Raw genomic sequence first — 14,860 nt, 5'->3', positions numbered from 1 at the left:
TCGACAATAATACAATAATAGTAGGGGACTTTAACACTCCCCTCACTGAAATGGACAGATCATCCAAGCAAAAGATCAACAAGGAAATCAAGGCCTTAAATGACACACTGGACCAGATGGACATCACAGATCTATTCAGAACATTTCATCCCAAAGCAACAGAATACACATTCTTCTCTAGTGCACATGGAACATTCTCCAGAATAGATCACATTCTTGGTCCTAAATCAAGTCTCAACCGGTATCAAAAGATTGGGATCATTCCCTGCATATTTTCAGACCACAATGCTCTGAAGCTAGAACTCAATAACAAGAGAAAATTTGGAAAGAACCCAAATACATGGAGACTAAACAGCATCCTTCTAAAGAATGAATGGGTCAACCAGGAAATTAAAGAAGAATTGAAAAAATTCATGGAAACAAATGATAATGAAAACACAACCGTTCAGAATCTGTGGGACACAACAAAGGCAGTCCTGAGAGGAAAATATATAGCGGTACAAGCCTTTCTCAAGAAACAAGAAAGGTCTCAGGTACACAACCTAACCCTACACCTAAAGGAGCTGGAGAAAGAACAAGAAAGAAACGCTAAACCCAGCAGGAGAAGAGAAATCATAAAGATCAGAGCAGAAATCAATGAAATAGAAACCAAAAAAACAATAGAACAAATCAACAAAACTAGGAGCTGGTTCTTTGAAAGAATTAATAAGATTGATAAACCCCTGGCCAGACTTATCAAAAAGAAAAGAGAAAGGACCCAAATAAATAAAATCATGAATGAAAGAGGAGAGATCACAACGAACACCAAAGAAATACAGACAATTATAAGAACATACTATGAGCAACTCTATCCAACAAATTTGACAATCTGGAAGAAATGGATGCATTCCTAGAGACATATAAACTACCACAACTGAACCAGGAAGAAATAGAAAGCCTCAACAGACCCATAACCAGTAAGGAGATTGAAACAGTCATCAAAAATCTCCAAACAAACAAAAGCCCAGGGCCAGATGGCTTCCCGGGGGAATTCTACCAAACATTTAAAGAAGAACTAATTCCTATTCTCCTGAAACTGTTCCAAAAAATAGAAATAGAAGGAAAACTTCCAAACTCATTCTATGAGGCCAGCATCACCTTGATCCCAAAACCAGACAAGGATCCCATCAAAAAAGAGAACTACAGACCAATATCCTTGATGAACACAGATGCAAAAATTCTCACCAAAATACTAGCCAATAGAATTCAACAGTACATTAAAAGGATTATTCACCACGACCAAGTGGGATTTATTCCAGGGCTGCAAGGTTGGTTCAACATCCGCAAATCAATCAATGTGATACAACACATTAATAAAAGAAAGAACAAGAACCATATGATACTCTCCATAGATGCTGAAAAAGCATTTGACAAAGTACAGCATCCCTTCCTGATCAAAACTCTTCAAAGTGTAGGGATAGAGGGCACATACCTCAATATTATCAAAGCCATCTATGAGAAACCCACCGCAAATATCATTCTCAATGGAGAAAAACTGAAAGCTTTTCCGCTAAGGTCAGGAACATGGCAGGGATGTCCGTTATCACCACTGCTATTCAACATAGTACTAGAAGTCCTAGCCTCAGCAATCAGACAACAAAAGGAAATTAAAGGCATCCAGATCGGCAAAGAAGAAGTCAAACTATCACTCTTCGCAGATGATATGATACTGTATGTGGAACACCCAAAAGACTCCACTCCAAAACTGCTAGAACTTGTACAGGAATTCAGTAAAGTGTCAGGATATAAAGTCAATGCACAGAAATCAGTTGCATTTCTCTACACCAACAACAAGACAGAAGAAAGAGAAATTAAGGAGTCCATCCCATTTACAATTGCACCCAAAACTATAAGATACCTAGGAATAAACCTAACCAAAGAGACTAAGAATCTATACACAGAAAACTATAAAGTACTCATGAAAGAAATTGAGGAAGACACAAAGAAATGGAAAAATGTTCCATGCTCCTGGATTGGAAGAATAAATATTGTGAAAATGTCTATGCTACCTAAAGCAATCTACACATTTAATGCAATTCCTATCAAAGTACCATCCATTTTTTTCAAAGAAATGGAACAAATAATCCTAAAATTTATATGGAACCAGAAAAGACCTCGAATAGCCAAAGGAATATTGAAAAAGAAAGCCAAAGTTGGTGGCATCACAATTCAGGACTTCAAGCTCTATTACAAAGCTGTCATCCTCAAGACAGCATGGTACTGGCACAAAAACAGACACATAGATCAATGGAACAGAATAGAGAGCCCAGAAATGGACCCTCAACTCTATGGTCAACTCATCTTCGACAAAGCAGGAAAGAATGTCCAATGGAAAAAAGACAGCCTCTTCAATAAATGGTGTTGGGAAAATTGGACAGCCACATGCAGAAAAATGAAATTGGATCATTTCCTTACACCACACACGAAAATAAACTCAAAATGGATGAAGGATCTCAATGTGAGAAAGGAATCCATCAAAATCCTTGAGGAGAACACAGGCGGCAACCTCTTCGACCTCAGCCGCAGCAACATCTTCCTAGGAACATCACCAAAGGCAAGGGAAGCAAGGGCAAAAATGAACTATTGGGATTTTATCAAGATCAAAAGCTTTTGCACAGCAAAGGAAACAGTGAACAAAACCAAAAGACAACTGACAGAATGGGAGAAGATATTTGCAAATGACATATCAGATAAAGGGCTAGTGTCCAAAATCTATAAAGAACTTAGCAAACTCAACACCCAAAGAACAAATAATCTAATCAAGAAATGGGCAGAGGACATGAACAGACATTTCTGCAAAGAAGACATCCAGATGGCCAGCAGACACATGAAAAAGTGCTCCATATCACTCGGCATCAGGGAAATACAAATCAAAACCACAATGAGATATCACCTCACACCAGTCAGAATGGCTAAAATTAACAAGTCAGGAAATGACAGATGCTGGCGAGGATGCGGAGAAAGGGGAACCCTCCAACACTGTTGGTGGGAATGCAAGCTGGTGCAACCACTCTGGAAAACAGCATGGGGGTTCCTCAAAATGTTGAAAATAGAACTACCCTATGACCTAGCAATTGCACTGCTGGGTATTTACCCTAAAGATACAAACGTGGTGATCCGAAGGGGCACGTGCACCCGAATGTTTATAGCAGCAATGTCTACAATAGCCAAACTATGGAAAGAACCTAGATGTCCATCAACAGACGAATGGATAAAGAAGATGTGGTATATATACACAATGGAATACTATGCAGCCATCAAAAGAAATGAAATCTTGCCATTTGCGACGAAATGGATGGAACTATTGGGTATCATGCTTAACAAAATAAGTCAATCGGAGAAAGACAACTATCATATGATCTCCCTGATATGAGGGAGAGGAGATGCAACATGGGGGGTTGAGGGGGTAGGAGAAGAATAAATGAAACAAGATGGGATTGGGAGGGAGAGAAACCATAAGTGACTCTTAATCTCACAAAGCAAACTGAGGGTTGATGGGGGGAGGGGGGCTGGGGGGGGGTGGGGTTATGGATATTGGGGAGGGTATGTGTTATGGTGAGTGCTGTGAAGTGTGTAAACCTGGCGATTCGCAGACCTGTACCCCTGGGGTTAAAAATATATGTTTATAAAATTAAAAAAAAATAAAATAAAAAAAAACTGAAAAAAATGTTTATTGATTAAGTGAATTTGAATAGATTTAATATAAATTATTGTGATAGTTAATTTTAAGTGCCAATTTGACAGGGTCAAGGGTTGCCCAGATATCTGGTCAAACATTATTCCAGTATTTCCATGAGGGTATTTTGGGATGAGCTTAGCATTTACACTGACAGACTGTGTGAAGCAGATTGGCCTTTCTAATGCGAATGAGCCTCACCCAATCAGTAAAACACCTAAATAGGACAAAAGAGCGACTCTTCCAAATAACAGAGTTCTTCCTGCCTTCAAGCTGAGGCAGGTTTTTTCTGCAAGCAAACTCAAAGTGAAACATAAGGTCTTTTGAGGTCTCAAGCTTGCCCAGCTTTCCGATGGGAACTATACCACTGGTTCTCCTGGGTCTCCAGCTTCCAACTACACATCTTGGGACTTGGTTCTGGTGCTACAGAGAACGCTAATACGGTTTTTGTTCATTTTCACAGTTTCTGTCAATACCCAGGCTTCTTGTAAGTAAATATGAAAGGTTCTTTTAATTAAACATGAAGTCTCTTAGCTCGTCGAATTGTGGTTCTTAGAATTTCTTCCAGCTAATGAAGAATTATAATTTTAAATATAATTTCAGCAACACAGCTGAAATCTCATGTATGTATTCAGAATCTATGCTCTACTGATAACAATTTAGGTAGTGTAGCCCCTAATGTCTCTGTTCCCTGGGGAGTACCCAATCATGCTAAGACTATGAGATCTTTAACATCTTATTATTGTAATGTAAAGTGTCAACATGAGATTAAATAGCAAGGATTCAATTCAAATAACAAGATTTTGTCCAAAGCTAAGGTGTACTCACCAACTATAAGATGATCACAGATCAGACGTGATTTTGTTTTCATTTCTGTAAATTTCCTTGAGCAGTATCTTTCCCATCCCCACTGGCCTAGAGATTTGTATATAGTAATCTTTTCCAATAGTGTTGGCCCCTTGGGAAATCAAATTGTTTAATAAACTTCTAGGTTGAAGACCAGTTCCAAACACTCAACTCTCTACTAAATAAGGTAATAAAAAGCACCAGAGGTATAAAAGCTATTGGCAAAAATCTAAGTTTCAAAATACATGAAAAATGTTGGTGAAGAACATACCCACATAAAATTTGTATTACTAAACAGACAAACATATACCAGAAATCTTACTTGAAACATCTAGACACTTTTTATTACATGCATTCTGGATATTTTACTAAAGAACTTACTCATTTCCGGTGAGTAAAGGGGGAAAAAAGTACTTCAACATGTTTTCAATAAAAGAAGATGGCTGTGAAAGTAAAATATGGAGTTTGAGGCTGGCCAGGACAAGCTCAAGGTAAATTCTTTTTACTCCAGAGGTACTCAGACACGTCATCCTAAGATAAATGCCCTTTTCATTCTTTCAAAATGTGCCAATAAAAATGAATCAAGGAGATGGTACTTTTTTCTTTTTTTCAAGGTTTTCTCATTCTCATTTTTTTCTAAAATAATCAAGGAAAGAAATAGTGACCATAGTTAAGAACTCCTCTGCTTATATAGAAACGCAGAGTAATAAATGGGTTTTCCTTGTTTGATTTTTGTGAGGGTACTACCTCAAGTTACAACTCCCTTATTAGCTCTAGTTAATCCCCAAGTACCCTTTTCTGAGCTCCAGTCCTACCCAGTCAAAGGACTCTTGGGTCTCTAACATTTCATTCTATAAGCAGTCTTGCTGGTACACCAAACTCAACATATTTAAATATGAAGTTCTCCTTCCTCTTTCCTGAAGCCTCTACATCCTATCACCTCCCTAAGTCTGCTCCACCTTCAGCATCTCTCTGATGACTCTGATGAGGCCGCCATCCTCCCAGCTGCCAAAACCAAAACCCAAGACGCTGCGTAGAGGCCTCCCTCTCTCTTATCCATCATATACAATCCATCCACAACACAATCATTCTACTCTTCTAATTTTTCTGTCATCTTTTCTTAACTCTCCACTGATGCCCTTAAAAGATGACAAGTGCCGCCCTCATCATTTCCTACCTGGTTGCCTACCATAAGCTCCTAATCTCTGTTCTCTAGACCTATCTTCCTTCAACCATCTTTACATTTTTCTAAAATACTTCTACTTTCTAAAATATTCATTCATTCACTTGCTTAACACAATAGTTATTTATTGAGCACCTACTGGGTACCAAGGCTCTGTGGTGGCCCCAAGGATGGAACAGTGGAAAGAAACAGACACAACTCCCTGCCTCAACAAAGCTTATAGTTACCAGAGGGAAAGAGAGAGTAAGCAAAATAAACCTGAAAGCATATTAATTATGCTAGGTGCTGTGGTGAGAAACAAAGCACGGAAGGCGGATAGAATATGCTGGGAGTGGCTGTTACTTTAAAGTGGATGGCCAGAATTTCCTTACTGTGGAAGTAATTTTTGAGAAGGGAGGGAGCTATGAGGTGGGAGAGTTCTCTAAAGAGAGGACAGAGCAAGCAAGAGCTCTGAGTTGGAAGGGCAGCTGGAATCCTTGAGGAACAGGAGGTGCCAGCTTATCCTGCACCAGGAACACTAGTAGGAAGTGAGGTCAGAGAGGAAGTAGGGGCAGATCCTAGAGGGTCTTGCTGGATAAAACACTCACACGCTGTCCTGAAAAAAGATTATGGAGGGCCAAAATAAAAGTACCAAGCCAGTTAGAAAACTGCTGTTTTCTTGTTGAGACAAGCACTGACTGTGGTTTGATGGCTGGTAGTGGCAGAGGTGACAGGAAGTGGTCTGGCTGAAGATACATTTTGAGGGTACTGCCATGACCTTAGTCTCCCAGAAAGGTAGCACCTAAGACAACTGTGTGCTCCGAGGTAGTTTACTTGGGAATGTCATCCCAGGAAACAGGAGTACAAGACCCGGGCTAAGAAATAGAGAGGGGGAAAAAATGGCGATTTGAGAATGAGTTATCTAGTTCACCCACACTAAAAGTATTATGACATGAGTTTCAGCATATCCATCCTGGGGAATTAAGAAGTGCTTCTCCCTCAGCTCCTGTCCCCCATTGGTCATGTCTGGCTGCCCACAGTCGCAAGAGGATTCTGAAGTGGTACACAGGGGTGCACAATAAAGACATTATTAAAATAACTGTCAGATGGACTGTATGTTTTATATGAGAGATAATGAAAAGTTAAGGGCAATACCAAAGGTCTTTTCCTAATAGATTACAAGGACGGAACCGCCATTAACTGAAAAGGAAGACAATGGGAAATACGATTATGTTAACTCCTCTTTCAAAGCCAGTCATGGATCTACACAATCCACTGGAAGAATGTATGTGCTTCCTGATCTGGGTCCACACACCCCCTCATCTTCTGTCCCCGGCTTACAATCTCGAATTAGCCACTCACTACCCCTCACATCCAATGCAGTAGTTAACACTAAACTCGACCATCCTCTGGTTACCCCATGCCCTCCTCGGTCTCTCTGAGATTTTGGTCACATTGGTTCCCTCTGTGTGGAATCTCTTCACTTCCTTTCTTTGCCCAGATAATTCCTTATTAACCTTTAGTTGCCAACTTACTTGTTACCTCCTTTCAGTCAGATATACATCTATTCGTTCCCAAAGTATTCATTGTATTTGTCTGCCTCCCCTCCAGAATGTGACCAGGGAATATTTTCCTTGAGCTCACAGAGCACATGACAATACTGGAAGATACTAGGTGTACAATAAAAGCATGATAAATGAAGGTATAAATTAATGGCTTCTCCAAGTCACTGTATATTTATTTATATTTAGATACAATATCCATGCCTCAAACCATCTTTCCATATTAACTATTTCAATATTTTAATATACCATCTCATCTTCTGAGACAATGAAAATTATGCCCAAAGTCATATCAGTATTTAGTAATGGGTCAACAATTAAAATTCAATTTTTCTGATTCCTATCAGAAAAGGCTACTGCTTTTTCCCTCCAAATCCTGGACAGGACCTAAGTCTAATATGTTCTAAGATATATTATAGGATTAAGTTGCTAAAGAGTAGAAATACCTACTGCATTTTAATACCAATTTGCCATTTAAACATAAAAATAAGACCATCTGGAAGTAAAAGAAAATTATTCTAGAGAATCTTAAATCTTAATGACTCTTAAGAAGAGGTATAATATAATCTGATTTTATGCAGTTGGCCCCAAGTCTGCAGACTTAGAGGTAAAAGAACTTTTTCAACATGTCTATTATCTACAGGACTAAATGATATATTTAGTTAATGCTATTCATACAAAGCAGAGACCAGCAAACTTCTAATAGTACCTTCTTGGCTTAATTCCATTTTAATTCTGATGGAAAATGTGAGCACATTAGTTTTAGATTCAATGTAAGTTTCTATCCGGTAACCTTCTTGGCCAACTAGATTTTCTAAACCTAGTCCTTCTCACTTGGAACAAATGTGTTATTCCAGAAGATGCCAACACATCATGTGTTACTGATACATAATGAGATTAAGAGGAAAAATGAAAACACTTAAAATGCAAAACATACTTGGGAAAGAATTACACAGTAAAGTGACCCGGGGAATGCCCTCAGCAATTTTCTGAAATTATTTGGATAATATCTTCGGGATTTAAGAGTACACCTAGGTCTTATTAAATCTGTAATATGTTCTAAGTTTAGGGAATAGAATGGCATACAAAAGAAAGCATCATTCTATAATTTCCAGTGAATAAAAAATCACTTGTCTGAAACTTCTGAAGTCCTATTAAGTCATTAAACAACTCTCATATTAAGTTACAAGAAAGTACAAACTAATATACCCTTCTGAGATATGTGAATTAAATGAGATCACCAAACATTGTGGCATTTTTATACTTTCTAAACTAAAATTCCTTTTTTAAAAATTGTGTTATGTTAGTCACCATACAGCACATCATTAGTTTTTGATGCAGTGTTCTGTGATTCATTATTCGCAGGTAACACCCAGTGCTCCATGCAATCCTACCCATCACTAGGCTCACCCATCCCCCCCAACCCCCTCCCTTCTAAAAGTCTCTGTTTGCTTCCCAGAGTCCATAACTAGAAAAGCAAGGCAGAAGACTCTACTATCTAACTAAAACACTCGTCATTCCATAACTCTGCTCACAGATCATCCACAAATTTCCACTGCATGTGGGATAAAGTTCAAATTTACTCACCAGCAACATAATGTAGTCCAGTGGTTCTCAAACTTTAGCCACACATCAATATAACCTGGAGGGCTTGTTGAAACACAGATGTCTGGACCCATCCCCTGAGCTTTTTGATTCCATCAAGCTGGGGTAGAACCCCAAAATTTACATTTCCAATAGGTTCCCATGTAATGCTGAGGCAGGGACCACAATGTGAAAACTACTATCCAGCAACAATCTAGTTTTTGTGTGCTAATGGCCACACCCCCATGTAAAATTTACATCCTTTGATTTTTGTTTAAACTGTTCCAAATGTTCTTATATTTATGGGTTCTGAAGTTAAAAGAAAGAACTCTTACTTAACCTGTACTCTACAGGGCAACTGCATTTCAACTGTATTTAAATGCTGCCCCAACTATAGTCCAACTTACCCTGAATCAGCTTCAGCATCACTTGTTATTCAGACTCTGATGCACAAACCTCAAGGCCCAGAGGTCGTTTTCCCGCCCTCATGATGGTCATGGCCCTGAGTGGGAGAAGCATGAAACAATATTCTGGGAAAATGTTTTTGTTATGACTATGAGCTCCTCCTATCTGAGAAGGGCTTGTCAGTGTGGGCAATTTCCCAACCACTCTAACCTCATGACCGGAAAGACATTTCTGCTAGTTAACAAGTAGAAAAGGAATGGGCACCTCTGATTCAGGCATGAGCCCTCCTGGACAATAGGCATGCTCTCTTTCCCCCAAGTCAATCTTTTAATCTACATAGGGAAGGTTCATGATAAAGGCTCATAAGCAAACTAAGAGATTCCCACAAGACTCAGACTCAGAATTATGAACAGCAGCTGTCCCAAGAAGATAAGTTTTTCCCTTAATTGAGTAAACAGGGTTGCAGGTGGGCTACTCTGCTACATTTTTAGCAAAGGAATATCTGATTTTAACCAGAATGAACAGTACTTCTTAATCACAAGGAATTTTTCTCATAAACCTACTAATAAAATGGCAAAACTGTCTCACTAAAATTCAGATTTCAGAGATAATATATTATTATAATTGATACCAGGAAAAGCAAACAACAGTCAGTACAGGAGCCCTACTACAACATTTCATTTGTAGAAAGTATTTTCTGGAGTCAAGGTCTTTAATTATCAGGGAAAAGGAAAATCCATTGTGCTTTCTAGTTAAAAGGGGGTGGAGTAGATATGTACTTAATTTTGTTTCTAGTTATCTTTTTTGTTATATAAAATTCCACAAGTATACAAAAAAAGAGACTACGGAGTTCTTAAAACTAATTTTTATAAAATCTTAACAAGTTTTTTTTATCACCACAGAATAAAATATTGTAAAGCCAAATGAGCCCCTTCTCCCTTATTCCCACTCTCCCAATTTTGCTACTTATCACTCCTATGAAGGAGCTTTATAGAAATATAATCACATGCCAAAAAATTCACCCATGTAACATGTTCTATGAAATGCTTTTTAGAATATGTACAAAGTTGTACAACCATATCACAGTCTCATTTTAGAACATTTTCATTACCCCCAAGGTAAGCACCATACCCATTAGCAGTCACTCCCCATTCTTGACCCCAGTCTCCCACCCCAGGCAACTTATGGTTACTAATTTGCTTTTTAGCTATCCAGCATTACCTATTCTTGACTTTTTTTTTAAATTTTATTTATTTTATTTTTTTTGACAGACAGAGATCACAAGTAGGCAGAGAGGCTGGCAGAGAGAGAGGAGGAAGCAGGCTCCCTGATGAGCAGAGAGCCCGATGCGGGGCTCAATCCCAGGACCCTGGGATCATGACCTGAGCCGAAAGCAGAGGCTTTAACTCACTGAGCCACCCAGGCGCCCCCATTCTTGACTTTTGATAGAAATGGAACAATACAATATATGGTCTTTGTTTCTGGCTTCTTTCATTTAGTATAATGTTTTCCAAGTTTACTCATGTCACAGCATATATCAGTTCTCCATTTCTTTTCCACTTCTTTTCACTGCTCAATAATATTGTTATACAGATAAACAACAGTCTATCCATTCATCAGCTAATGGACAGCTGGGTTGTTTTCACTTCTTGGCTATTGCGAATAATGTCGTTAGGAACATCTGCATACAACTTTCTTGTGGGCACTAGTTTCTCATTTCGTTTAGGATATGTACCCAGGAGTGAAATTTCTGGGTGACAAGGTAACTAAATGTTTAACATTTTGAGGAACTGCCCAACTGTTTTCCAAAGTGGCTGCACCATTTTATATCCCAGAAGTAGTGTATGAGGGTTCCAAATTCTCCACATCCTTGACACCTGTTATTATCTTTTTGGTTACAACCATCTGAGTGGAAGTAGGATCTCATGGGATTTTGATTTGAATTTCACCTATATCTAATGATATTTAGCTTCTTTTCATGTGATTATTGATCACTTGTATATATTCTTTGGAGAAAAATCTGTCCAGATCCTTGCCCATTTTTAAATGGGGCTAATAATCTTTTTCCTATTAATTTGTAAGAGTTCTTCATATAATCTGGACACAAGTTCATTATCAGATACATGATTTGTAAATGTATTCTCCCTTTCTGTAGGCCTATTTTTTGATTTTCTTGATTGTGTACTTGGAAGCATGATTTTTTAATTAGTGAGATCAATTTTATTATTTTTTATTGTCACATACTTTTGGTGTCACATCTTAAACTATTGCTTAATCTTACGAATATTTCTATATAATTATTCTCTAGATCAACAAATGATATTTCATTCCTCAATATAATCGAAACTATGTTCCAACTAATAGTGATAAGGGTTCCCATTTATCTGCATCATTGCCAAATCTTGGTAATCTCAGACTGTCAATTATTTTGCCAATTGACTATAACTTGCTAGCTCTTATTATTTTAGCTTGCAGACATTTCACAAATTGAATAAGAATGCTGACAACTGTATTCTTGAATTTGTGAATTATAAGATCGCAAATGAAGTATATCAGTGACTATTAGACTGTAAGAAAGCTGCTTTCTTCTTTACCCCTAAACAATTCTTATGATTTTTTATATAATAAGGTAATGATTCACTGTAAGCCACGGGAATAAGAAACAAAGAATCCAGACTAAGAACTAACATTATAGAACTTTTGGAGGGTAGTTTTGCTCAAGTGTCTTGAAAGTACAAATAGGTGATATGAAATCCTCAGCAGATCTTTAAAACCCCTTATGTAGCAAATACAAGAATCCAAACCAAGCCACAGGACAAATGACCAAATATTTTCATTCCATTTGCAAAACAAAACAAAACAAAACACCAGTCTGGATTCTCAATTACTGAAGAAATAGTCAGTGGAGAGGTAGAAAAATTACGATAAACACCACAGAAATTTTACCTGGTAAAGACAGTTCATCAGTTATTCTAAAACATTCTACAACAACAGTCCAAAACCATAAAACCAAATGTGTAAATCTAAAGGATCCCAGTACAAATGACATCTTACAATGGGAAGGAACAATGACCTTGTAATTTTAGCATTCAGAAATAAATCTGTAGAGGTGTTAGCCCTCACTCTCAAGGTGTAAAGCTGCAGATCACATTTCTTGTTTGCACTAACAGCTACTCAGGATAGTTTACAAGTAATCTCTAGCTTAACATTTGCCGGAAATCTTGGGAAGAGGAGTAAGAAAAGGATGCCCCATTCTTCAATGAAGGATGCAAATTCTTTTTTTCTAAAAAGTAACTCAAACTTTTTCCTAACTTTGTCTTCTCACCTCAGATGGCAAGGTATGGTGGCTCAGAACTGTGGATAATTTGCAGTTCCATAAGCACGAAGTTAGGACATTCAAAAAATGGTTGAATATAGAGTACCTTTTACATATTAGTATGTATTTCAATAAATAGGAAAACTAAAGCGGAGGTCTTTGGTTCTGAGTTTTATCCATACACTGAAATACTCGTGGTGGGGGTAGTTATGTGTTTTTATAATCTATTTCTTAAATAAAATGTTCATATGGCAAAGGCTTCATTTCAACCTTCTAAACATTCAGTCCAAATAGCAAATTTAGACATCAAATTTAAACGTTGTTCCTAAAAGAACACAAACTACACCTGGAAACCCAAGTTCTGGTTTTGGCTCTAGAAGTGACAGACTTTCGAAAAGTAATCTGACAACTGCGTGCCTCACTGCCCCAACTTGTGAAAATGGGAAAACACAAGAAAGGGCGTTAAAATGAACGAGGTCTTTTTAAAATGTAGGGACCTGTAACCTATATTTCTGCTGGGTTTACTTTAGGTTGGGCAGATGTTTGTTTATATAATGGCACTTTATTTTCTGTTAAAGGAAACCCTCGGCTCCATCAACCCACACACAAACTACTTCCGTTGTTACTTGAAAGGAAATTCCTTTTCAAGGTTCACAGTACATTAGAGACAGCTGCATTGCTGAGCTTCCTCCAGAAACTTTAAAAAGCTGCAGATGTAGCCCATGCATGACATGGATCATGGAATGAGACAATCTGAAGCATTCAGATAGCCCCTTCTCTTACCCTCTTTCAACGTTATATTTGCTGGGCTGTTGCTCGCCTACGTTAAGTGGGAGTGTGTGTGTGTGTGTGTGTGTGTGTGTGTGTGTGTGTGTGTGTGTTTATTTTAAATCAAGTCCCTGAGAGAAGGCAGGAGCTCTCTAAAGTGACTATCTTGAGTGCTAATTTCCAAAGCAAGATAAGGTAAAAAGTACATTTCCAGTTAATGACATTTTAACAACAGATAGTCACTACCTATTAACTTCCAAAGAGGCAATCCTCACACCAACCACACATTCCCTGGCTGTTTCCATATAGCCCTGGAACTCAGAAGTGTTTGTCTGGAAAACTCAATTCTGAACTAAGAACCAGCAAAAGAAGAATACTAAACTATGATCGTAAGAATTCTGCTATGGAACTTTTTCAGCAGAAGCAAAGGAGAGAGTTATGACTCAGTTTAGGTTCAGAAAAGTCCCCCAGACCTCTATATGGCCAAAAGACCAACTATCTTAATTGGGAATAACATGCTGAATGTAACTGGAGGTGGGTACAGGGCTCAGGAGCGACCACGCTCTGAAACAATTTCCAGGAACCTACCGGGTGTCCAGTGAGTTTTTTGGAGAAATTAATTAATGCATCTGAGAAAGAAACCAGAAATTTGGGAGTCTCATTTCTGTTCCCCTCTCCCAGAAATCCTTCTGAAGCATTCCAAGTAAGTTAAGACTTAATATCCCTTCATCATCAGGAGCACAATTTTACTAGTGCTAGAACAACTGCTTGATTAAACAACAGGTCCCGGTAATATAACGTTTCCTGAGAGAACAGCTACACTGGATATGTGGTTAAGCCATTTTTGAAACAAATTCTGACAATTCCTTTCAAATACACATTACTAAAATAGGTTCTTCTTCTGGTCAGAAAAGGGAGTTTAGAAGTTCTGTCTGTAGGTAAAGAATGAACTGAAATTTATTAATTCCAATCCAGTGTTTCCTGGACCCCTTGAGGTAGCTTCATCAACTGCAGCTTTCTGGGCTCAGTTCTGAGATATTTGGCTTAGCAGATCTGGGATAGGGTGGAAGGAACTGCATCTCAAAAATGACTCCGTGAATCTGATGTAGGCAATACGGTGAACCACCCCAGGAGGAAAACGGCAGACTCCTTGTTTCTCAAATGGATGACTGAACATTGCTCACGGGTTCATCCTCAAGAGCCACCGAGCGGCCTCCAGCGGGTGCTCTCCGAAACACCTGCGGAAAACCTCCAATCTGGCCAGTCATGCCCGAGAGAGGCAGAACATCACCTGATTCTGAATTCAGGTCCCTTCCACCACACTGCACCAAGGTGCCACAGAGAAAACACATTGGCCAACGGCTATATTATTGTTGGCAACCACCAGAATTTGCTCAAGACCTCTGCAAATGAAACCCAGCTGCTTAAGCTCAATACCAGATGTCTTCTACAACGTGTGGCTTTGATAGACTAAATGGAGCATAAGAAAGAGATGAAATATA

The 14,860-nt window shown here is 38.4% G+C and overlaps 1 protein-coding gene across 6 annotated transcripts in view; it reads right to left on the bottom strand.

Moving 5' to 3' along the window:
• BMPR1B (bone morphogenetic protein receptor type 1B) overlaps positions 1 to 14,860 on the bottom strand; it is a 413,050-nt gene that overhangs the window by 87,823 nt on the left and 310,367 nt on the right. For 2 of the 6 annotated variants that reach the window (XM_047718018.1, XM_047718017.1), the window contains exon 3: positions 4,544 to 4,673. The exons of 2 other annotated variants lie outside the window; for them this stretch is intronic. In XM_047718018.1, coding sequence (XP_047573974.1) covers positions 4,544 to 4,586 — 43 coding nt within the window. In that variant the 5' untranslated portion in view covers positions 4,587 to 4,673. Of the gene's footprint in view, positions 1 to 4,543; positions 4,674 to 9,276; positions 9,372 to 14,860 lie in introns of those variants that run through there. 2 more of the 6 variants (XM_047718019.1, XM_047718021.1) reach the window with 2 other exon arrangements.

Source organism: Lutra lutra, chromosome 2, assembly GCF_902655055.1.
Source record: "Lutra lutra chromosome 2, mLutLut1.2, whole genome shotgun sequence".
Taxonomy (NCBI): Eukaryota; Metazoa; Chordata; class Mammalia; order Carnivora; family Mustelidae; genus Lutra; species Lutra lutra.
Note: the sequence above shows the minus strand (reverse complement) of the source record. Positions and strands in the feature narration are given on the sequence as shown.